General features: G+C 35.9%; 1 protein-coding gene across 9 annotated transcripts in view; it reads left to right on the forward strand.

Moving 5' to 3' along the window:
- The first annotated feature begins 385 nt into the window (after positions 1-385).
- LOC143226696 (sulfotransferase 1B1-like) overlaps positions 386-26,510 on the forward strand; it is a 38,042-nt gene continuing 11,917 nt past the window's right edge. Inside the window, exons 1-5 of one of the 9 annotated variants that reach the window (XM_076458020.1) lie at positions 17,780-17,992; positions 20,340-20,464; positions 21,908-22,217; positions 22,779-22,996; positions 23,695-23,824. In XM_076458020.1, the coding sequence (XP_076314135.1) occupies positions 21,932-22,217; positions 22,779-22,996; positions 23,695-23,824 (634 nt within the window). In that variant the 5' untranslated portion in view covers positions 17,780-17,992; positions 20,340-20,464; positions 21,908-21,931. Of the gene's footprint in view, positions 549-1,684; positions 1,969-3,223; positions 3,544-17,779; positions 17,993-20,339; positions 20,465-21,907; positions 22,218-22,778; positions 22,997-23,694; positions 23,825-26,510 lie in introns of those variants that run through there. The other 8 variants (XM_076458023.1, XM_076458018.1, XM_076458024.1 and 5 more) reach the window with 8 other exon arrangements.

The raw sequence follows: 26,510 nt of genomic DNA on the forward strand, positions 1-26,510 counted from the left end.
TGTGTATTTTGATCTATTCTGTCACGTTATCTACGTGAGCTAAACGCTCGCTATCTCATGAACATAATTATCAGATCTATTTCTGACAGTGGAAAACAATTCTTATTTACCTTGTTTCATTTTTGTCGGTAAAATTATTTGCTGCCACAAATTCCATAAAGTTAAATTGTGTTTAAAAGACCGGTTTAAGTAGACTTAAAAAGCTAACACTAACTGTATTGTTGTGAACTATGTTTTGTTACCCTTCGTTATATTTTTGGCATGACGTAATGATGATACGCGAGTGAAATTTCCTCATTGTCTGACGTTTCGAGGAGGGGGAGAGATATCGTGATAGTATAAAAGCACCAGAAGGTTCCTCTTAATTATTAATTAGTAAGTCAGTTCAGTACATTGTTTGTAGCGTATACGTTAAATACAAGAGAACATTTAATAATAAGTGACCGTTTTCATAGCCTTGGTGGATAGAGCCCAGATAACACATTGCGTGTAGCCTTACGCTTAACGACAACCATCAACCAACAATTTATTTTTTGTCGTAAGACCAGGTATTATTTTAATTTGTCTACTGAAATATTCAAACGAGATAACAATCGGTTCTTTTGTAAACAAATTGTATTTAAGCCTGGAAGACTTAATATGTTAAAATTCAGGGCTTGATTTCTAGTAATGTTTAAAACTTATGTAAAACAATTACGTAAACGAAACAATCGTTAAGCTTCAAATCTTATTTAAAATAAAGACATATGTTTAAACCACAGTTTACGAAAATATAGTAATATCTTTCTAGATAAAGAGCATCATATTTTTCATAAATATACTATTATAAACACTAAGATGAGTTAGTTAAAATGTTACCGAAGTAAATTAATATAAGGATGAGAATTTGACGGTGTTTTAGTGATATGACATATCAAAACGAAATGTGTTTGTTTGAACCCTAACCCCTCCGAACCTATTGGGTCAATCTCAACCAAAATGTGAATGTGAGTACCATGAGCTATGGGGAATGTCCTATGGAAGTCAAAATTCAACTTAACCCTATTTCTGAATCTTTGTAATTACTCCCACGTCAGTCAAACTAAGTCTTTACAAAATGTTGAATATTCTAACTGGATTCAAAGTAAGAAGGTTTCTGGATTCTTTCTCAAACAATATTTTTTTTTTTTTTTTATCGTGGTTAGTGAGATGTAAGGTGTCAAGGATAGGATCATCTTGAGCTATTTATTTGTTGGTAGATGAAAAGCAAACTGTAAGTGTTGTTTATGGAGAAGCTACGCTGTAAATTTACAATTTTGAGATAAAACTCGTGTTCGTGAATTATATTATTGCTGTGAAACTTGCATTGTGTTAATTAAGTTTAAACATTCCGGGTCAGATGGGTTATGTTTCAGCTTCAGTTGAATAAGAGGGGGGTAGCAAAGTTTATAAACACAATAACTCTTGTTAATGAGAAAGACATTTAAAATTAAGTTTCATGTAATAAAACGTTTAAATTAAAGTTTTACTCTCTGCATCTATGTGCAGTTAACACCAATAATCTGTTTACTTTTTGTATGTCGCAATGGGATACTTAGTATGATCAAAGTCCAGCAAGATAATTCCGCGAGTGTTCCGTTCGTCCAATCAGCTTCAATAAAGTGATATTTTAGCTCGTGTGCCTAAGTGGGAAAGAATGGCACTGCCAATGGTTGGAATCACGCACTTTCTACGTCACTGGGGTAGGATCAGAGCTAGAGGTTTTAGTCACCTGTACACGTGAGGGCGAGTAGCGATATCACGATCATGAGTTATTTACCTGCGTGTACTTGGCGAGGTAGCAAGCTTACCTAGAACATATGTCACAGGAAGAAATGAGTCTCGAAGTTGGTTGCACCAGTTTAGTCCAGTTTTAAAGCAGCTATCCAATATAATTCAGGCAACTAATGAGCAGTAGTCTTTAAATACGAGACTGTTTTTTAAAGACAGGTTAGTTAAACAATTTTAACTTTATTTTCTTTTACTTCTTTTGGTTTTAGACTAGTTTTCCAAAATAACTTATTTTATTTTCCAATTGTTTATAATTCAAAATATTATTTATTGCAGTATGTTTTTATTACTATAGTTGTAAAAAAAACAATAACTTTTACCACTGTTTAATGTTTTAAAACTGTTTAGGAATGTATGTAATTTGTTTGTTTGTTCCACAGACACTTTTGTTTTGTTTTTTAACGTATTTGTAAAGATAGGTTCCCGTTGCCTGTATCGTGATGTGAGTTACATAATCAGAAAGGTGGAGCCAAAACGAAGAAAAAATATTTTCAAATTAACAAACTTCCTGCCATCTAGCTTATAAATCTGCGAATACTCACGACCTCAGTACAGTTAATTTTATGTTAAGATGTTGAGTTTCTTCGTTGTTTTATTTGAACGCGACTAGCACTATTAAAGAAATTATTTTATTATAAATTATAGCTTTTACAGTAAAGAATATTTACTTGTTTCTGGAACAGGTACGACGTTTCGATAACTGGTACGTTCATTTTTATCTACACTTGAATAACCACACAAGTGATCGAAAACATTTTGCTGTTCTAAAAAAATAATCGTCATTACTGTAAAAGCTGTAATTTGTAATAGAATAAGTAAATCAGTAAGCAGACACAAAACGAAATTATTAACTCTTGAAACTAAATGCTTTTTCCAGGTGTAAGATTACAGTAATTCCTCAAAAGCTTTCGAGGTTGTTTTAAAACTACTGTGAAATAGTAGAGAGCCTTATTTTTATTTGTAACTATTGCAACTAGAAATATTTCATTAGATACAAATTTGTACATTGCGAAAACAAGTACTCCTCTTGGAAAACAAGAATTGAGTTATCTGTTAACAACATTTTCCAGTAAAAAAAATATGAAAGTCTACCAAGAAAGCAACCTCTCCGATGAAGGCACTCGATGATTAAAACTCAGTATTCAAATACTGAAAAATGTTGCATCATTTATCTTAACGAAATAATAATATTGTCCCTTTCGTCATAATTTGGCACATTTGTAAAATTTGGAATCGCCCAAATATGGGATATTTAATAGCGATCTGCGCATGGGCAATGACTTCATACACGCTTTCATCAGAACCATTTGCTTTTCTAGGAGGAAGGTTTGATGTTTACGGTAATATTTTACTGATGTAATTACGTGGACAATCGCGGAGTAAATGGAATTTAAAAAAACAAACATATGAACTACTCATACCTTTCGATTGCTTTCATACTTAGCAAAAGTATAAAACATAATTTATCATGTTAAACTTTAGAAAAATATTTTTGGTGACAAACTCTCAGTACGACTTGTTCAAAACACTTCAAAAAGAAAATGAAAAAAGTTAAACGGTATTTTTCCATCTTAAATTAACAAGTTTTCTTCTCCTCGAGTCCTACCACTTCGACGGCAACATATTTATTTCTTTAAAATAAAGACTACAAGTTCACATGCCTTCGATCCAACAAACAAAGCAGATGCTATGAGGGCACATTTTTAAAAGGTGGAATCGCGTCTCGAAGAACAGGTAAATGTTTGGCCAGTAGGCCTAATATTCACGTATGTTGGTGTTCAATCTTGAAAGATATAACCCTTCTATTTCGTTTAGTATTTTTAATTACATTTCAGTGAACTGATTCATGTACAAATTATTAGAAGTGGATAACTGACCATCAAATTCTTCGTGCAAACGTTTTCAGTTGGCAACTCTAATTCTTGATAAGAATTTTTAAATCTTTCGCTATGAGTGTCGCAAAGGCTATTTGACGTTTGCATAGATCGAACGACGGAAAAACGGTTCTTTAGTTCGTTGTTAGGCTTGTGCGCGCCATTTTGTTGTATATTAAAATTGTGAACATGAACTTTAGGAAGTTCGTCAGTGATCTTTTTTTGAGTTATGCATGTTTTTACAACAGACATTATTTGGCTTGTCTTGCTGTGTTTTTTTTTTTAATTGTTTGTTTTAAATGCTTTTGTAATCAACCTACCCGATTAGCCATATTACTAGCTTTCCTATTATTAGGTGGTCTTAGCGTTGGAACGTTTGCGTAGTCTAATATTTACTGCCCTACTAACTACCGTATTTCAGAAAATAAACGAAACGGGAAAAATGGTCGAATATATCAGTAGCAGGAACAGGATAAAAACTATAATACATCCTTCGAAGTTACAACATGAAATTAATTTTGGTCATTTTGACGTGTGCTGAAACACGTTGTCAAACCTAATGTTTTCGTGCTCTATCTTTTTTTGTTTTGTGAATCTGTATCATACTCCTTGAACGTCAAATAGTTAATTGTTATATTGAAGGTGGTTTTATAAACTTCCATTAATTAAATGCTCCTTGTATTACTAGACATTAATTACCGTATATCCCATACCTGCTGGCATCTTTTAAGGAAGTCTTGAAAAAGTCTGTGGTTCAATCCCATGACTATTTTCTCATATACCATCCACTCGTCTGTATCGTTTCAATCAACAAGAATGGTTTCAACTGGGGTATCCGTAATCTTTTGGCTCCCATCCAAGGTTTCCCAGTGTTGTTGGTTAAATGTACGTGGGAAGTTTCTTTTGTCTTCATCTGTCGTACGCGGGGTTCAAATCCCATTATTTTTGTTTAGTATTTTAGTTTTGTTTTCACACAGAACGTTCGTTATTACCGAGTCTAATTTCTGTTATGTTCCTGAAATCCGACTCTTACTGGTCCTTTTGTTTTTCCAATGTACTAGAATCAATATATGTAATGGAATAATGTAAATAGTCTTCTTGTTTGTTTTTTTTCTTATTAGAGTTGTCTCTCTAGAGAGTTTGGCCTATAGTAACAACGACTATATTATGTTGGGGCTACCGAATTTTGTTTGAACTTTATATTGCTTCCATATCCTCTGTATATTTCAGAAAAGACCTTTGACATAGGTGGATATGTCTGTAATTTTTTTTCATCTATTTCTTCGTTTTTATTTCCTGTATCAAGTGTACAAGGTATCCGTTATGAAGAGTGACGTATCTTTCTTTTACCATCTTCTGTACAAATTTTGTTCATTATGGAAACCATACAATCTGTTACATTCGTCTTTCCACTACTGAAGGGATTTTAGGCCTAGTTGAGATAATTGGTCGTTTCATTATTCGTTTTTTTGAATTTTGTGCAATCACCCAATAGCTTTCTGCACTAGCCAGTGAGGCGTTGAGGGCGAGATTAAGTAATCTTTAAACAGGGTAAGTTAATCACTAGTCGAGAATATCGCCTGATAATTCTGAAGTCCTGGGAAGAAAGTCACGTGTCTTTTGTACAACATGTTTCAACCGTAAAAGATAAGTAATAAACTTATTCATCGCCAAAGTGTTAAGATTTAGCTGTACAGCTGTTGTCTGCCTAGTATTTTTCAGACTATACGAATCAGATGTACAGCCGCTTGATGCTTTCAAGAATGCCAAGAACTGAACGAGTTAGGTGTGCAGTTACGTACCAAGGTAATTTTTTACGAAGTGTACATGAAAGCAGAATATCTTGCAGTTTACCAGTGAGGAATGCCAAAGTTTCTACAGGGAGTAGGAAAAAAACTGTGCAGGATAAATGTTGAAATAAAACGTCGTCGTATAGTGATCCCGAAACCGTGACGTTGCAATGGTGTCCTTGCTTGGCACTACAGTGCGTCCCCTCGTAGGGCTCCATGATGGGTGGGGTCAGTGAGCACCGAAATATTCTTTTTTATTGTGTATCCTCGATATAAAAATTTAAATAAAGTAGTGAATAAACAGTCCATAGGTAAACAACCACGTTTTGAAGATTCTGAGCAGCAATCTTCAACATCTGTAACACCTATACCTCATTTTCTTATCCTACATTTTTTTTCAGATAAACCTTTAGGGCAGATGTCTCCTTTTTTCATTCAGAAGGGACGAGAGGGACTTTCTGGCTCTCCAAAGTCAATAAAGAAGCTTTGCTCTGGTGATATATTGGTGGAAACATCAACATTTCAACACAGTGAACTCCTCTTGCATTCAAAGGTGATTGGGGATATACCTATTGAGGTTACACCTCATGCTGCTTTGAATTAGTCACGACGAGTTATTGTTGAGAGGGATTTGAAGAACATCCCCAAGTCAGAGATTCTCACTGGTTTCTCCACCCAAGGAGTTTCTGGAGTGAGGTGCATCTCCACCCACAAAGATGGAATTATGATGCCGACCAATGTCCTCATTCTGACACTTGCATCATCACTTCGACCTGCCACCATTAAGCTAAGTTATCTTAATTGCACAGTACGGCCATACATTCCAAGCCCTCTCAGATGTTTCCAGTGTCAGCAGTTCGGTCACTTGAGGACGTCATGTCGTGGTTTCTTGACATGTGCTCGTTCCGATGGCAACGATCACAATGCCTATGGGTGTGAAACGGACCCACATTGCATCAGTTGGAATTGCTCTCACCACCACTTTTGTTCTTGCCCTAAATGGTTGGAAGAAAAGAGGTGCAGCATTTGAAAACGATTCATAACATTACTTATTCTGAGGCTTGAAAGTTGCTGTCCACCACTTCATCTTGGACGTGTGCTGCTGCACTTCGTTCCACTACTACAGTAGTAATGCAGACGGATCTGTCTCCAAACTAATCTCTGTTTGCTTCCCTTCATTATTCTCCCATTTTTCTTGGAGGGTTGACAGTAACCCACGAGGCGGTGATCATTTTCTTATTTCGAGAGAGACTAGCTGTGGTCGATACCACTAGATCTGCATACTCAGGGGGAAAGATGGATCAAGCAAACTGGTCTTCTTTAACTGCTCTCGCAGAATTTGATTCTGCCATCGTCTGTAAGCCATTAATAGACGACTGTGTGACAGCAGTAACTGACTGTATTATACAAGCAGCTGCTCAATGTATTTCTAAAACCTCGACACGTTTTCCACGATATCCTCGTCCATGGTGGAATTCTGCCTGACACATGGCAAGGAAGCTTCAGAAATGGGCCTTTTCGTAGGTATTTCACAATCTCGCACCGTATCGCTTTCCAGCAAGCCTGTGCATGTACTCTGTGTGTAAGACGCCAAAGCCAGAAGGATCTTTGGATTAAGTTCACAACCAGCATATATTCTACCACCAGTTCCAAAGTCATATGGGACAAGATTATAAAGGTCAGTGGGTAATATGATTCTGTTCTTTTCTCGATCTTGCTCTCTGATGGCCAAGAAGTAGCTTATACCCGGAGCATCGCCGATACTCTAGGTGATAGCATTTGTTAGGTATCTAGCACTTCTGCTTTTTCCTCCACCTTCTTAGTCATCACGACTTGGGCAGAGCGATCACCTCTTTCCTTTCGAGCTGATTGTCTCTATGACTATAATCGTCCCTCTACACTGGTGGAACTCAAACTGGTTCTTCATAGGTCTGAGTGTACATTGGTCGGACCTGATGATGTATGCTATGAAATGTTGTGCTACCTATCTTCTGCTTCTATTGCTAGTTTTCTGATTGTTTTTAACCGGATTTGGCAGGAGAATGTTTTTCCTGATGTCTAGCACCATTTCTCTAAGCCTGGGAAGGATCCCAAGATTCCTTCAAATTACCGTCCAATTACTTTGACGAGTTTTCTTTGTGAGACGGAAGAGAGAATGGTTAATTCTCGTCTTGTTTGGTTCCTCGAATCAAACTACCTCCTGTCGCTTATTCAGTGTGGGTTCTGACGACAGCACTCCACCATGGACCATGTGATTTGACTAAACGTCAATCAGAGAAGCCTTTCTCAAATGACATCTTATCTCCATATTCTTTGACATTGAGAAGGCGTATGATACAACATGGAGGTATGACATCTTGGGAGACCTCCATTTATATGGGTTGCGTGGCCATTTGCCCATTTTTATTAGAAAGTTTTAATGGACAGGAAATTCTGACTTCGTTTGAGATTGATACTTTCCTGTTCTTTTCTACAGGAACTTGGATCCCTCAGGGCTGTGTTCTGAGTGTCACGCATTTTAGTATAAAAATTCATGCCATCACTGAACAACTCCCTCTTACTGTTGCTAACGGGCTCTGTCGACGACTTTCACATCTCATTTCAGTCGTCGAACATGAGGTATATTGAGCGGCAGCTACAGACTGCCCTCAATCGTTTATTGAAGTGGACCACAGCAGACGGCTTTAACTTCTCTCTAAAACCGGTTGCATGCACTTTTGTCGCCAATGGGGTATTCACCCTGATCCTTAACTTCGTATTGGTGAAGTTGCGCTGCCTGTGGTCCCTGAGACAAAGTTCTTGGTGCTTATGTTTGACTGTAAGCTGACCTTTATACCACATATCAAGCAGCTATGGGTCAAATGTACAAGAGTACTGAACACCCTCCGTGTTCTCTCTTCCACTTCTTTGGGAGTAACACAGTGTTCTATGCTAAAGATATATCATGCTCTTACTCAGTCGAAACTAGACTATGGATCACTGGTCTATGGCTCTGCCAGACGTCTGCGTTAAAGATGCTGAACCCTGTTCATCATCAAGGACTTTGGCTCTGCACCAGAGCTTTCTGCACTTCCCAGTTCAGAGCTTATACATAGTCTCATGAACATTCTTTGCACCTCTGCCGTTTACAACTGTCTTTACTGTATGCTTCGAAACTTCGTTCCTTACCCACCTGGGGTTGTGTTTTCCTTTCTCGATGGGCCATCCTTTTTCAGACCAAACAGTCTGCCATTGCTTCTTTTGGCCTTCGTATCAGGGCGCAGTTAAATGAATTGGGTCTGTCCTTGGATAACATTGCTTTATCTACTGGTCAGCCCATCCCACCATGGCTTATTACAGTCCCCAAATGTGACCTATCTTTAAGTAATCTAAGAAAAGCAGACAATCCTGATTGGAAATACTGTTTGTTATTTGCTGAACATCTTTTGAACCATCCTTCCATTCCTATTTATACAGATGGTTCAAAATCAGGTGGCTGTGTGGGCTCTGCCATGGTTTGTTGTGGTTCGGTGGTTGCTTACAGAATCCCTTCTACAGCTTCTGTGTTCACTGCTGAACTGTATGCCATTTCTCTTGGCCTGGATCACATAGAAGCTGAGCAGTATTCAAACTGCACTATTTATACTGATTCGCTTAGCTCTTTACTGGCCCTGGAATCGCTTCACGTTAGTTCTCACCCTGTTCTAGTCGATATTCGAAACCGACTGGCCCATTTCTCTTTAACATATATTTCTATCTAGTTTTTAGATACCAGGCCACTTTGGTATTTGCAGGAACAAGCTCGCCGACACCACAGCTAAATCTATCTGCTCTGGTACTATCACTGCTGTGCCTGTTCCATACATGGACTATGGTCCTGTGTTCAAGGTGTGGCTCCATGACAGTTGGCAGTTGACTTGGAGTGAGCAACGTGAAAACATTTTTTTCCAAATAAAAACCCTCTATTGGATTTTGGTTGTCTTGCTTCCACAAGGATTGGAAAGAGGAAGTTGTTCTAACTAGACCACGCATTGGTCACAGTTTTTTAACTCATCGTTTTCTTTTATCTGGAAGTGATGCACCAGTGTATAGTTTGTGTAATACTCGGATCACAATAAACCACATTTTACTTTCTTGCCGTCGTTATGACTCAATGACGGCACCATTTTCACCATATTATGTCCCAGGGTTTGTCCATACCGTTAGTGTTATTGGTAATGGTGACACTGTCCACTGTGGAAATGTTTTTAGTTTTTTAAGGGCCTTTAATCTTTTCAATGCTATTTACATTTTCTAGTATATACAGTAGACCTTTTTTAATGATTCCCTTTTGAGAATCAAGGTATTCGATTTGAAATTAGAAAATGGCCGTAACTTCAAATAACTGGAAACATGGATTGGAAAGGTTAACTTCAGGTGACTAATGGTGGTTATTGAACTACTCGTTAGCCTTCCTGGTGAGTTATGATAATTACAGTTATGATACAGAAAGTTCTTAACTTGTATTACTGTAGTTTTTCTCTTACTGTTGTAAACTAGATATAAAAATTGTATTTAATGTTATTTATATTTTTAATTCAATAATTAAACTTTGTTTTGTTTTACTTTAATTTCTTTTTATGAATTTCAATACTTTTTTTTTTAATTTTTACCGGAAGTTCGGCACAGATAGCGTGGTTGCTTTGCGCTATAAAACATCAAGCCAACCAAAGAGAGAGTTTGCAACTAACGAGAATGTAAACTGTTACGGGATTGTAGGTGGCGTTGCAGTTGGATGTTAGGTGATTAATTAGTATAGGTATAAAGGTGTTCTTTCATATTGGTTTAATTTTGGTTTTAGTTGCTGTATAAGTAGGACTTTGATTTTGCGTTTGTTTATATTTGTTTCCCTACTTAATATCTGGGTGTTTTTTGTGGTTATGTTGTTTGTGTTTGATTTGCAGTGTTTAAAAACGTGTGGTGTTTTTGTGTTCTCTCAATCTGGTTTTCATTCTTCTGCTTGTTTCTCCAATATAGAAGTTGTGGCAGTGTTTTATGAATCATGTTTAGTGTTTGTCAATGTAGGTTTTTACATTTAGTTTTGTATCTGTTTTGTGAATACATTTGGTGTTTACTGGAATGTTGTGTTTTAAGTTGCTTTTTTTTTTTCCAAACGTTGGTTATTTTTCTCTGAAATCAGGAACATATGGTATGTAAAAGTGCAAAGTTTTGTAGTTTGTATCTTGGAATTTATGGTTTTCTTTATTTTTGATTTAGATGTGTGTATGTTTCTCAACGGTTTTTGAAGAAATTATGTTGATTAAGTGTTTTATTTTGTTGATTTCATCGTTAATTTTAGCAGGTGAAAGTAATTTTGTGTTTATTTGATTTCTTAATATGTTGAGTTTTTGCTTTGTTTCACGTGCTGAGTTCCAGGGAACGTATAATCCAGTATGGGTGATTTTTCTGTGGATTTGTTTTGAATTGTGTATAAGTTCTAGTGATCTTGAGACAAGTTCACCTGTGAACAGGAAAATACTAAATGTTGAGGTGGATAGTTTTAACGTAGCTGAAAATACTGTCCTGTGGATATGAATTCACCAATTGCATCATCAACATAACTGTACCAGTATAGTGGTGGGTGTAAGACTGAATTGATCGCTTGAGATTCAATATGTGCCATAAAGATGTTGGTTAGAACTGGTGACACCGGATTTCCCATACTTAGGCAATTTTGGTGGTAGTGAATTCTATAAAGGTTGCTAATTGGTTATTGAGGGTGTGTCAATGGGTTGGGGTCTTGGTTCTAAAGTTCTAAAGGTATCTTCTTGGCTTCGGTGTTGGGACACCCAGAGGGAGATTACATCAAAACTGACCAATTAAGGCTATGGTTTAGTTGATTAGGAATAAAAGTTAAACGTTTTTGAAAACAGAGCCGACTGATGTTACATATTTAAAAAATGTCCATGCTGTGTATTTACCGAGGTTGTAGTTGAATTATTTGCTGGTCAGTATTATGGGTCGTAGTGGACAATCGGGTTTGTGATATTTGGGGGTGGCGTATAGTTGTGGGGTGTGTGAATCGGTTTTCCGTAGGTGAGAATTTTTCCGAGATTTTTTTTTCATTTGTAGTAGTATTTTGGTTAATTGGTTTTCGCGTGTTTTTTATTGGATTTGTGTGCATTAGTTTCAATTTGTTTGTATCTGATAAAATGTTGGTCATTTGTTTGAATGTGTTCATTATAACTGTAGCATTGCCTTTATCTGCTTTTAGAATTTCGACGTTGTTGTCTTGTTTTAGGTTGCTGATAGAAGTAATATCTTTGTGTGAGGTTCTTTTTTTTAGTTTTCTGTGAAATTATGCTGATGGTTTTGTGTGAAACGTCTTTAAAAAACAAGTTATTTTAAGATATTGTTTTGAAATGTTTCCAGTTCGACCTGGAAAGATAATTTTTTGGTTGTCGATGGATTTGTTGTCGAACATGTCTTCGTTTTGGTAGTTGTTTCCCGTTCTTTTGTTGGTGCTTTCGGTTTTTGTAAAATGGGTCACTTGTTTTCTAACAGTCTTCAAGACGAGCTTTGATTTCGATAGATGGGATATTTCGAAGTGTTCCTGCAAAGTTGAGTCATTTTCATTGCTTAATTGTCGGATTGATCTATTAATAATTAACAATAAATCCCAAGATACAACAACTACAAAACCTTACATTGTTGTTTGCAATGTATTCCCGATATCACCGAAGAAATAACAAACATGTATATAAAAAAACAAACTTAAAACAAAACACAACCATTCCAGAAAACACCAAATGTATTCAAAACCATGAACAAAACTAAAGTCCATAGTATGTAAAAACTACACTGACAAACACCATACCAACATTATTTATAAAATTCAATGTGATAACTTCCACGACTTCTATATTGGAGAAACAAGTGGAAAAATGGAAACCAGATTCAAAGAACACAAGTCACCTTCACACGTTTTTTGAACACCGTAAATCAGATAAATACAACATAACCATAGAAAACACCAAGATACTAAGTGGGGAAACAAATATAAACAAACGCAAAATCAAAGTCCTATTTATACAACTAAAACCAAAATTAAACCAATATAAAGGTACACCTTTAAACCTATATTAATTAATAACATAACATGTACTGCAGCGCCCCTACAATCCTGTACCCGTTTATACTCTCGTCCTTAAGGTATATGCGCGGCAATGGTCACTTGCAAACTCTCTTTATTAACCCGAAGATGACCTAAGAAGGTCGAAACTTTGTTCTCTATTTTATTTTAATACAAGTTTTGAGAACCCATTTTTACTTGACGTGGGTTTCTCGTCATCATGAATGAATTGTAGAGAGATAATCAGTGATGTCGAGAAACCCACTTGTTGAGAAATTTATATGCAAAAACGGCTAGTTTGGGTTGAGAAAATATTTTATGTAAAATATCTTCTCAACCCAAACGAGCCGTTTTTGCATATGAATTGTAGAGAACTGACCACCGTGTCTTCTCACTCGTGCAGAAATACGTGCACAAAAAGTACTAGGAGCACGACATAAATGTTTAGTGTTTCTTGGTTAAAATACATGAATATATACAAAGCAAGTACAGGGGAATAAAATATGTATTTAATTGACTTGGTGTTGATAACGTGTACAGGGGGGGGGGGCGAGCAAAGGATAAACATGTGAATCATTCTATTACATCTTGAAATACGCTGGTCGAAGATAGTTGGAGTCGTACGTACTATTGACGCGACCAACGCAATCTCGAACGATATAATTAGTTAATCCGTGAGGTAAAAAACAAACAAACAAATGAAGGTTCAAGAAATCAAGTTAACACCGAGGTAGGGTACAACATAACCCGGGCGTTTTCGAAACCCCCCCCTCCTAACCAATCAAACCAATGTTTGATATAGACCGCCAAAAAAAGACTTTGATAAGTTTGCTGTTTGTTAAATCTATGTATGAAATAAGTAAAAGCTGTTTTTTTTTTTCCGGATGATGTCACAAACAGTAAATCACTGCCCCTACACTATCTGATATAACGTTTTTTATCTCGACATTGTCGTTGATAAAACTAGCAAAGCGACCTCGAACGTGCATTTTGTAAGCACCTGGATTCAACGTACCTGGTCATCATTAGCTTTTAACTGTTTCGTATATTAATAAATGAAGGGGGGATTAGTCTACAAGGTGCAACCATAGAGTCATGTGACGTCGGTTGCTGAATCATGTTCGTTGAACTGCTACAAGAATACGCCATATTTGAATTTAACTATGGAAATGATGACGTCAGCATATTGGTTTTGAGTCAATGTAAACAAAATTAAAGAAAATGAGTTCACCTTTTACATTAATAATATAAACTAGTTACATTTGTTTTGTACACATTTTTAACAGCGATTTATCGCCCATTGAAGTTGATGTATATTTGTTTTGAAAAAGTGAAGCGCAGTGGGTTTAGAACCTGACTTACCAGGGTTTACGAGGTCAGGGACATGTACCAAGGCTTTTCAGCGATACAACTCCACGTATTACCAGTTATTTTCTCAGGTGCCGTTTATTTGTAGTAGTTTTCTCGCAAATGTAAACAATAGTTATCTGCACTCTGTTAATCGCAAGGAATCGAACCTCAGGCTCTTGCCTTATGAGTCCATAAAATTACCACTGATCCACGGGAGGACTCTTAGGTGCAAATGAAGTGGGAAAGAAACAAAAGAACAAAATTTATTGAAGCGAATATAAATTGATGTATGAACTGATATAAATATGTTTGTGAAATTCGAGTAAATTTTACCGGTTGACCATTATATATCGAATGTTACTGTTAAAAGTAAACTGACTTTAGAAAAACTCTTACATGACCCATTCAACCCTTCAAACTATGTCCTCCACCGTTTCTTATATATATTTTGGCGACCATGATTATGCACCATTTTTCCGACGACGCATTTTCCATTATAACAAGCTTGTACGAAGGATAACAGCGACAAGGTAAAACTTTGAGTACACATCCTCATAGACTCAGTTATACCTAAGCCTGTTTTTTAGTGGTAATAGTAGAGCAATTAAACTACGAGTAAGTAAGAAGAGCATCTGTAACAGATAAATCACAGAAACAGTGCAAGAAAGGCATAATATTGTAACGCGTGCAAACATTCAACTACTACACATTTGATATGCAGGCGTACCATGTTTTTCGTATCAATCCACTCCTAGCTTATGTATTAAAAGTTCTCTATGCATTGAGTAATTAGTTTTACTATAGAATGTGGGTCAAGAGAGCAACTAACGTTCATGGCACCTTAGTTATTCACGGACCTAAGTCTTTCAGCTCGGGTGTCACATGCCCTTTCTCGTGGGGATGACTGCTGTAACGCAGACCTACTATTTAGAAATCGACAGTGATATATTCAATTGATAAGTCAGGTGATGATCTAAGTTTGGCTTTGGTTTGTTTTGAATTTCGTGCAAAGCTACACGGCGAGGGCTATCTGCGCTAGCCGTCCCTTATTTAGCAGTGTAAGACTAGAGGGAAGGCAACTAGTCATCACCACCCACCGGCCTTCTCATGGGCTACTTTTATTAACGAATAGTGGGAGTGCCCTTTACATTATAACGCCCCCACCTCTGAAAGGGCGAGCATGTATGGTGTGACGGGGATTCGAACCCGCGGCCCTGGGATTACGAGTCGAGTGCCTTAACCAACTGGCCATGCCGGGCCGTCGATCTAGGAAATACACCTTCCTTTGTATGGAAGTTAGTAATAATCAGATGCACAGGTAGCAACTGCGATTTTAGAAGGATTGTTCTGTTGATTTCAATACATAATGCCATACTTTTTTAGTCTAAAATAAAGCGAATTAAAATTTTTAAATTTGAAAATCAGACATACACAGTTCTTCTCTTATTAAAGGTGCTACGTACTACAATATTTACTTGTTAGGGATATTTCAATGTTTAAACTTTTTTCCGGTCTTGTTCTGTACGTCAACCTCAGTCGGAACTTACTTCAGATTAATTCGGTTTGTCCTCGACAATACTTTCTTTGGCCTTTTTGTTTTACAGTTTCCACCCAACTACTTAATGGGAAATCTGAGAATGCGATGCATCTCAGTGCAAGCACGCCGACATGTTTAGACACACGAGTTTCCAGCCTTTTTGTCTATCGGTGTACAGTATTATTTTTTCTGCCCATTTTTATTGATTAAATAGCTTAAAATGCGCGAAATAATGCGTGTAACAAAACCATTTTTCTCGTCAAATCTGGTTACGGTTTAAATCGGTACAAGTGTAAACACATTCACGTGGTGCTCTGTGTCATCGAAACTGAAACCTACGACTACAGAATAGTTCATATCCGAAAGCAGAGGCGTCAAAAAGATTCGAGGCTTGGGCCCCAAGAAGAAGCTGATATTCAAAATAATCGAAACACAATTGCAATGTAATATAGGTTTAGGACGGTGTGAAATACATCTGGGACACGTGCCCATCAATGCCCATGGCTTAAAGTAGATAAATAGAAATAAAAAAGCCTGTGTTCATCCTTCGTTCACATAATTCGTGTTTATTATTCAGTGTTTCTTTATTATATTAGTAGTTTATTCAAGGAAAATTTTGGTAAAGAGGAAAGACGAATAAAAGATGAACTACACGCTCCGGAGCCCCATACTCAATTTACGCTAAGCTCCGAGTTCTCTGTCACTAGTGGGTCAGCTTAAATCTGGGGTCGAATACCGCGCTTGTACTTCTGCGTTTAGCTTTGTGGTAAAACAGTTTAGTAAGTGATGCATCGGGAGTGACAAACACAACACGGTGTGTTACAAACTTTAAGTTTCCTAATGCAGATATTAGTTACTGTACACTTTACCTTTAATTATGCACATAATACAGTACTTTAGACACTCGAGTTTGAACTCAATATTATACAACATTCCACGTAAAATGTTTCTATTACAGTTGCTGTCGTGAAGAGTTGGGAAACATGCCAGTTCAAACTCGTAGCGTATTCACGTGCGTTGTTCTGTAAGCTCTCTAATTGGTTGATTGTCTATTTTGAGCAGACGAAATGTGGTGCGTTACTGACATGTGCTGTCCTTAATCAGTTTTACATTATTTAAAAATGTTTGTTGTGTAACCTAAGTAATGATAACACATGTTTATCAAATGTGTAGTTCAATTGCGTAGGTTTTGGTGGTCACTGGCAAGCCAGTGACAGGGTAAAATGTAAAACATTAAATTTGGTTGTTTTTGAAGGGGTGCTTACTCAGTTTTGAAATACAATGCAGAAGAATCAGTCTCCCCTTCCCAAAATTAATTGGTTGCTGGACTTCAGTCCCATTTCTTTCCTACAGCCAGTAATATCTCGGTTTGTGAAAGGTTAAACCTAAATATTTAACCTTAGTTAAGGAAATATTTGAAATTTTATTGAACCAGAACGTGGTAGGATATCGCGGTTTAACCGTCACTATTATTTTTAGTCCTCGCTAGGTTTCACTAGGTACAGTATTTGATAAACCAATTTATCAACCCAAATTATTTTCAGTGTTTTAATTTTGATAAAATGCTTGTAAAGTTGACTTCTTCAGAAATAGAGCAGGGGGCGTGGTTTGGGAATTTAGGCCCGAAGTTTTCGATTATTAAGAAAGAACAGTTTTCAGTAATAAATTCATCTATAACTTAACACTACGCGGTCGTACTAATTGTTTACTAAAAAAGCAGTAATGAATTTTATTGTACTGTTTTGTATTAAAAAGTTAGGAAACAATTAGTGATGAAGAAAGCCAATCGTAAACGTTGGCATTCAATATTTTTGTTGCTATAGCAACATGGTATACTTCACGCTAATGTACCTGTTATAAACTTGACACATGCACTGAATATTTATTAACCTCGTGCCTTTCAACAAGTGGTTTAGTAACACCGACTGGTGACTATTATTTTACTTTTACTCTCTCGTATTTTGTAGCCGCGGCGTAGTGGCTCATAAGACGACTCTGAACTGTTGTTCCTTTGTTTGTTTTTCAAGTACAAACTTTTAGCTCGTATCCCTATCTCTTCACCGATTTGAGATATAATTACAACTTCGACTATTGAGGATTCCTTCCATGAGTGTTGTTACGTGAGACAAAAAAAACAAACAAACGATAAAACAAACCTGTACTACATACAGCTGGTATAGTAACAGCCAGGAAGAAATAGCAATCTACAGTTTCATACATTCGTTTTAATGTCTTCTTCTGCACGTGTCATTTCGAGTCAAATAAAGCCTACTTTTAGTTGAACACTTGCAGAGAAAACTGTACAGGTATAGAAGGGCATACAGGAATCATCGTGATAACGATGAGGTTGCAGTTTTAAGTCTCTCAGTGACTTCACAATACCCGACCTTATTGAGTCACGCGAGATAAGAACAGTCTATATTCTGTATTGACTGGATATGTATTCCATCGGAAATAGCCGCGAACAAGTGCTTGTATTGGGCTTTATTGTAGTTTTTATTGTAACTTTACGATTGTGAGAGTGGATGACGGTGACTCGGTAGTAAGTATTAAAGGATTGTAACTCTAAAAATCTTGTTTCGATGCCAGCTAGATGGTCCATTATTGTAGCCTTAACAAAAAAAAAAAAATTGTTTGAACTGAAGAACTTGGAGAGAAGCCTTTCATATCGCAATGTTTTTATTTTAGTTTTTAAAATATTTTTGGTTAACTGTAAATAAAACTGAACTAAAACAACAAATACTAATGATTTAACAATTTTTGTTTGGGACCTAGCAGAGACTGTATATAAATCTCTGGTATATATAACGTAGTACAGATTTGTGAAGACAGTAACTTATCATTTGTACAGAGGTGATGAAGTTAGGTCCTGTTGGAGACTTGTAGTCATATGGAAGTAATTAATGTTAAGATTAATTGTAATCTCTTAGTTACGTATGATATATTTACATTACATAAAATTTTCAATAGGTTGTTTTTTTTTCCGATCGTATTATTCTATGTATTTATTGTTTTTGTTATTTTATAAATAATCCATTACATGTAACGCATTTGTAACTGGTGTTCTCTACCCTTAATTCATTTTTTAAAGAATTTATTTGCTCTGCGATACAGCGCCAATTGTCTTTGTATGTGGAGTGAATTTGGTATGATTAAACTACCAAAGACAGTTTCAAACGCTAATATCCAGTAAGTGAGGGGTTACCACAGCTAGTGAGATGAGGACATTTTATTGATTTAGTCTCGATGGTAATACTATCGATTCCGAATAATTACCCGCTCTATACTGTTCGTATAAAACACTCACTGCGCTCTCTGGCGAATAACGTGCTATTCTAAGTTTTGTTGTATTGTTTTTCTTTCTTTTTTAATGTTTGTGATAAAATACAAGCAAATTTTGATTTTCTCTCTTAACAGCTGCTGACAGATCCTCTTTTTTGTTGAATTATTTTGATACTTATTTTCGTATAAAGGTTTATCCGGCGTAGATACAAAGGCATCTTAGTGTTGTTGTCTTCTTAAGGCAAACCTACATAATGGGTTGTATGCACTATGTATAAAATGGGGATCAAACCTCAAAACTTAGCATTAAAAATCCACACACAGAACAGTGACTTTCTGGTAGACGGTGTAAAGGTAAATAGATAAATATGCGGTGAGAAATTCACTCATTTTTGTAAAAAACATTGTGAATGAAATGTTAGCAAACAGACTTTACATGGACATCACGATTAAAGTGAGTTCTGTTATTGTTTATCTGTTTATCCCTGCTTAACTGTTTGTCTGTCTTTCTTTCTTTACCTATCCATTTTTGCTCCCCACGAAATGGGAAAACGGGTTTAACTTTAAAGAAACTGCTAGCAAGTCGCTCGTGATATCACAACATGTATTATTTGAGAGGAAAGAACGCATATAATATTTCGTGTATATAGTTCAAATAGCCACCTACGTGGCTGGCGCTGAAAACGAATTAACAAAGCACTTTCGAAGGACCTAATTTGTTCACTAGGTGCACAGCATCTCAGTCGTTTCAAAATTGTCTTAATCTGCACTGTCTTAATGCCGTGTGGAAAATATATACAATACTAATGGAGGGGAATATTGTTTTTTTTTTTTTTTACAAGTGTTATTGAGAATGGCACGTGTCCTGTTGGTGTAAATAAGACTTTGTGTGAACTAGTAACAGGAATAACACTCCTTTTCTAAATTCAAATAAAAGTAAATATGGTGTTCTGTTTGGCAGACGCTGGTGACCACATTGGGCACTTTACAGAGGTTGAATAAACGAAATATACCAGTAGTATTAAGAGAGGAAAATCATATCAAAAATTGTTATCCTAATCTTGAATGGTGATGTTTACACTGTCGTTCATGTCTGTACTGCATGTAGTTTTAGTAGATAAAGTAACATGAAAGAATAGAACGTGTTGTTAGGGGACGAAGGAACAGATGATCGTTGTTCTGTTAATATTAAATTTTCACTTGCATATACATGCAACAAGTTCTGACATTTAAAATACACCATTGTTGTGTTATTAGAAAAAAAATGTTCCTACTTACCATTTCAAGTGTATTACAAATACAGCGTTGGAAAATATGCACTGTCAGTTCACACATAAAACTACGTTATTTCACAAGTATTAATGGTGTCTTAATATTTGGTTAATGCTTCGTCTGTAGTTTGTGATATAATTTCTAACGAATATATTATTGTTGCGTTATTATTGTTAGAAAAGGTACTTGATTCGTTACTTCGTTGATAATATAACAAATACGCTACTGATGCATTTTGTTTATAATTGGTTATGTAATATTGCAGTATTAACTGAAATAGTTTGGTCTTCCAGTAAGAAAAGTGTATAATTCCAATAAATTATTTATACGTATAGTTTCAACTGAGGCTTTGTGTTGCGTCCTGAAAGTAACCTCGGTTTTTGTGCGATAGGCCTAGTTGCCAGCGTGAACTGGTGAAAAGGTTATTTAACACCATTGTTATTGGAAACATCATAGGCCAGTAAGAAAAGATATAATTACCATAATTATTCATGATATAATATTACACAAATTACTAAACATGTATATATGTGATTCTCAGCCTTTCTAAGCATTATAATTTAAAGATAATGTACAACTTCTAGCCTCCTACGATCGTTGGAAAAAGCAACAACAACGCCACCAGGTGCTTGTGACACTCTGTTAACGTTATCTTTGATGCCCGTTGCAGTTTGCAGTATCCCTCGGTTATATTCTTGTTCATATACAAAACCAGAGACGCGCAAGAATTTCGTTTGTCTTGGAATACTTTGCATCATTAATTCTAAAAGGTTTTGTTACATAAATGTAAAAAAAAAAAAAAAACAAATAAATGGTGGAAAATAAGGTATAAAATGCTTTCCGGTTTAAATTCCACCTAGTTTTTGTTTTGTTTCGCTGTGTTAGTCGAGACGGTTCTGGTTGATTTTTCTTTTTCTTTTGAACGTTAACGCGGTTATACAATTTCTAACTAAGTGTGATAGGTGCCATCCAATGAAATTACTTAAATGAGCGTGGGTTAGTGATTAACGTGGCGTTCTTTAGACCCGAGGTTCAAGCCCTGTTACTGGCAAAACAAAAGTCGAGTTCTGTATTTCGGGACCGTGAGTGCGTTGTAACAGTGACGGTCAGTTTTCATTAGTCGAACCACGAATTGGCGGTGAGCGTTGTTGACTAGACGCCTTACCTTTTAGTAAATTGGGAATGACTCTCGACTGACGGGCGAAGTCCAACAAATAAAACACTGAAATATTACCAACCTGCCTCGTGGTGTGTTAGTTTGAAAAGTTAAAATTTAGGACTTGAATTGGGAGCAGTCAATCTGGAACTTTTCGATGAGATTTGGTCTCATTTTGCCGTTTATCAAATGAGATTAAATCTTATTGTGTGAAGAACTGGTAGTTATATAAAAAAAAAAGGACTGCTGTTCTCTATAATAATGGCACTTCACTATGAGCAAGCCATATGATAGTAAATTCCGACGTTCAAGCAGCGTTTCTATGGCTAGAACTGTGTTTCCAGGTTGAGGTCACGGGTTTATGCAAGAAGGTTGTTTTGGACTCGTTGGATTTTGAGAGAATTGGACTGAAGAAATTTGGGGAAACTTACATTAAATGTACAATCTTTCCACCACCTTTCAAGCTGCCAGTTAGGACAGAAAATAGATCAGATGACGTTTCATACAGTTTTTAAGTATTAGTGAAAGCGTATGTTATACAGATTTCTTAATGTCTAAAACATGTTTATAAGTGATGTGTTTTTGTATTAATGTTAGTAAAGCTTTCTTTCTTGTCGGTAACTAATTAACTTTGCTCTACAACATTCAGTGTCTTTGAAAAAAAAAAAGTCATGGTAAATTAACGCGCTGTATCTAAACTATTCATTCATTTATTGTTTGTATTTTGTTTTTTCTGTAAAACGACAGGTGAAATATTTTCAGCTGGAAGCCATGCTGTCTGTGAAATTCTTGTATAACACTCCACTGAGCAGTATTATTAACGCTACACGAAGCAAGGCTAAGACTGAGAAGGAAAACCAAGTGATACCGGCAGAAAAATATCCCTTTCTCGACAACGACCCTGTTAAAGTGGCGTACATTCGTTCCATCCCTAAAGCACAGTTTTATAAAGATGTGTTACTTCAGGGATATTTTGTACCTCCGTCTATTTTGCAAGGCCTAGAAGATTTTGAAGTAAAACCTGACGACGTATTTATCATCACCTACCCGAAGTCAGGTTTGTAATCTTTGATAATATACAGACAATAAACCTCGCAGAAGTTATGTCTTGTTTAACCGTTTTATTTGTTTAAGCTATTCTCGCCAAGAAAAACTAGTTTAAAAAAAACTGTAATGCAGAAATATATAATTGTTATTAAAGTTTTTATTATAAACGTAAATTAACATGTAAACACTTTCTCAGTATTTATAATTATATTTAGGTGGAACTATATCTTATTATGTTTGATTTATTCTTTGATCATGGGGTTGAGGCTTAACCTGTGGGATTGACTTCACGATATATTTGACGAATTATGTAAACTATGACAGAAATTTTTGGATAATGGTATTCTAGACAGTTTCGCCTTATTAATTAATGTCTTTTGGATTCTATATGCTTAGCTTTTGATTGTATTTACATTTCTGGCTGGTTGATTTATTTTTCAATACAAACAATTTAATATTGCATGTTTAACGCCGGAAGATGGCGAAACAATAGAAAAACATGTTTTATAACTGGCATAAGGGTTCGGAATAAACTGATTTGTTGTATTGTATTTATGGATATTTGTTGCAGGTACAACATGGACGGAAGAAATAGTTTCTTTGATTTTTAATGACGGAGATACCAAAAAAGTCCAGAATAAATTATTGTTCTATAGAGTTCATCATTTGGAAGTCGGGCGACCAATAGGACACTTCCGTTTCCTCCGAAAAGTTAAATCACCCCGGCTCATGGCTACCCACCTACCACTGAACTGTATTCCTCGTCAGTTACGGCAATCTCGATGTAAAGTAAGTTAAAAGTAAAGTTTTGTAAACATTTGCACACACACAAAAAAAAACTTCGTCAACCTATGTCAACTTTTCTTTATAGTACAAAGCTTTAAAATATTTTGATATTTATTTTATGAAAAATTATTAGCATTTTAAACAAAAATCTTGTTACTTAAGTTTAAAGTTCTTTTCAAATGTGTGTAATTTTGTTGGTATAGAATTTATTTATTTTTTTTAAAGATCGGAATGGTTACATATAGTAGCGGATAACATTTGTGTATGCTTGGCTTGTCGTGGGTGGGAAATCGAAGGAGGGGTTCTACTATACATGGTTTACAGCGTGAGTGTATAGTTGGGAATATTAGAGAGAATGGTTTATTCACAATGCTTAGAAATACACGTTTATACGAAAATAACGGTGAAACACCAAATTAAATTAACGTTTCGGATAACGGCCCTTTATTGGGCTGTTATCTGGAACGTTTTCGTGTTCGTTAATTAAGTTACTTGGTATTTCGCCGTCATTTGTTTTGTCATACATTTTTTTAAATTATCGAAGTTTATTCCATGTAACATATTTATCTCTCTCTGTGTGTCTGTGTGTGTGTGGATATTAAGTGTTACGTGAACACAGTTCGGTTTGATAAATGATTTGTGGCCAGAAGTTACTGGTACCGTTTTTTAAATATCTTAAGTAGAATTTTCTCACTGTCTAGATAATATACGTCGTGCGGAACCCTAAAGATAACGCGGTCTCGTATTATCACCACCACAGGATGTCTACGTTTCTGGGCAACTACAGAGGACCATGGGACGAGTTCCTCACGTTGTTTCTTAAAGGACACTGTACGTATTATGCCATTTTATAACATAGCACTACCGAGAACTTGCGAAAGCAAAGAACGCGTTATATGAACCACACTATATGTTAGGTTTCTTGCAACGACTGATATATTACGATGTTGTATAACATAAAATGTTAGGTGATATATCACGCGTTGTGATAAACCGATGTTTTATAACATTAGTATGTCACGTTCCTCACAAAGAGAGATACATAACTTATCCGATAAATTATAATTATTTCTCTCAACGATTTGGTAAATATTTTCTAACATAGAATTTTACTTTTCTTACAACCAATGATATACCTCAATGTTTATCATGGCAGGTGTGTTAGCAACAACTAACATATGTTACTGATACGTGTAGATTCTTCTAATTGCCATAGCGCTGTTTGGAAAGCTAAGCGACAAGGACCATCCATTGAAGTAAGATTTCATAAAATGGGCTTTGGTTACTGTGTTTAACTCTGACGTATATTGTAAAACATGCAAACGCAGTAAATTCTGAACAATGGATAACTTATTAAACTGTGGTTTCTCAATGTCACAGAAAAAAAAAAAATTTTATATTATCATAATTGAGTTACTTCATTAAGATGTTTGTTTTTGACATTCTACAGGGTGTTCGGAAAGTCACTGTGCAGTTTTGTAATCATATTTTATTCAGTCTGTTTCAAGCGAGCAATTGATAGCGGTGTTTAGAAACAAAATAAGAAGGATCCAAGCCTGTATTGATGCCAATGGGGTCACTTTCAACATTGTTTATAATTGTCATTCATATTTACCTCCTGTATTCTATATTGAAACATGTCTGTTAATAAATAAATGTATAAGTGTAAAGTGACTTTCCGAACACCCTGTATATATATATTTCTCGAAATACTTAATTTTTATATTATTAGATGCTCCATTTATAGTCCTGCATACCAAAGTGTGTCAGTGTGTCTGTAAAATGCACATTTATTAATGATATCGAAGCTTCTTTATGAAATGCTTTTATTATGATAGGAATGTATGCTGTAATATTTATCATTCAATATGTCCAACGTATGTTGAAGCTATTGTTCTGAATACCCACTCATTTTCCGTAAGGTACAATAATGTGACAACTTTAAAGTACGCGTTTAAGTGTTACGTTAAGCCTAAAGCGGTGTTTAGGTGTTAACGCCAATCCTTTCAATTAAACCACGAAGTAGTAGTAGTAGTAGTTATAATAATATGAGAGAACAATATAGTTCATCATTTCGATGTTTAGTGGAAACTGTTGTATTAGAGTATAGTTGACTGTTGTTTTAAACGTATTATGAAAACCTACTCACTAATCGATTGGGAATTTTTGCGCAAAATTGCATGTACCTGTCTAGCACGTGACTCCAGAATGGAAGTAATGTGGTCGGTAGTACCCTCTGCTGGCTCTTGAGCTACTCTTCTCTGAACGACTGACCGTAATTGTTGTAACACATGCACGGCCAAAAGTGCGGAGTGTGTTTTTACGAAACTGGGCTGTTAATCGTAAGTATTGGGATTCGTAATCCGAGTTCGCCAACCATAAACTATTTTGACCACCTATAGTTTTAATATTTAATCAGTTACGGTATAAAGCGTACTATATCCTTATCGACGTTAAAACCACAAACCTCACAGGAATCCGGACTTTCTAAACACAGATCATGTCATTCTAAGTTTTATTCACCAACAGGGATAAAGGTGATGTGGTTTTCAAGTTCGACCTGAACAATGTAACATTAGAAGCAAATAGTACTGATATGGTAATGGGTGCCATTAATTCTGCAATCAAAGCTGAGACTTCATGTACGGAGATCGTACACCACCTAGTGGTGGTATCCTTAACAAAGTAATATTTCATCCAAATAATTAAAAGGTGAATATTTAGAATCGTCAACCAAGATTTGTTATTGTTATATATTTGAAGGTGTCATATTCACAACGCTGGTATATGAACATATTAACATTGGTTTGCATATATAACCTTAGTTTTTTGGGTTTTTTATTATTATTGGTAAAAACTGTCTTCAAAGCTGCTATTCATTTCGAAAACCATGAATTTCTTGTTAAAATATTTTCCATTAAAATTCGAAACTTATTCAAACAGCGTGTTCGGGCTGTAACCCCAATTTTTTTTTTTTATTGCTGCAAAAACATCCATCGCACTTTAAGGCCGTAGGTGTGTTATAAGAATCAGACAATAACAGTTAGTCCTGTTATCTAGCTGATTAGGTCAGAATAGTATCGCGTTGTCGAGTGTGAGCTTATGTCTCCTTGACCTTCGTGTAGCTTTGTACCAAATAACAAACAAAAACAACACGGTTTTGTTTGTTTATATTATTCCGTTATTAAATATTCTTGTATGCTATCAAAGGGCTTTCTGCCCTCTGCCCACCACGGGTAGCGACACCCACTTTCTTGTGGCATACGTCCGGAAACACCACTTTGCCACTGAGGAGCACGTAAAATTATGGTGTTTGTGAAACTGACAAGGGAGTGAGTTGGCATAGACCTTTTAATGGTTTCCCCTTCACCAATTCAGTGTGAGATACTTCATCATGCAAGATAAAAATTAAATTGTATATTAATATTAAAACTCTGAGTTAAAGCTACAATTTCAACAGAACACCAGAACTATTATCCAAATTTCAAATCTGCTTATCGAGGGAACCTGACCTTTA

Source organism: Tachypleus tridentatus, chromosome 9, assembly GCF_004210375.1.
Source record: "Tachypleus tridentatus isolate NWPU-2018 chromosome 9, ASM421037v1, whole genome shotgun sequence".
NCBI classification, from domain to species: Eukaryota; Metazoa; Arthropoda; class Merostomata; order Xiphosura; family Limulidae; genus Tachypleus; species Tachypleus tridentatus.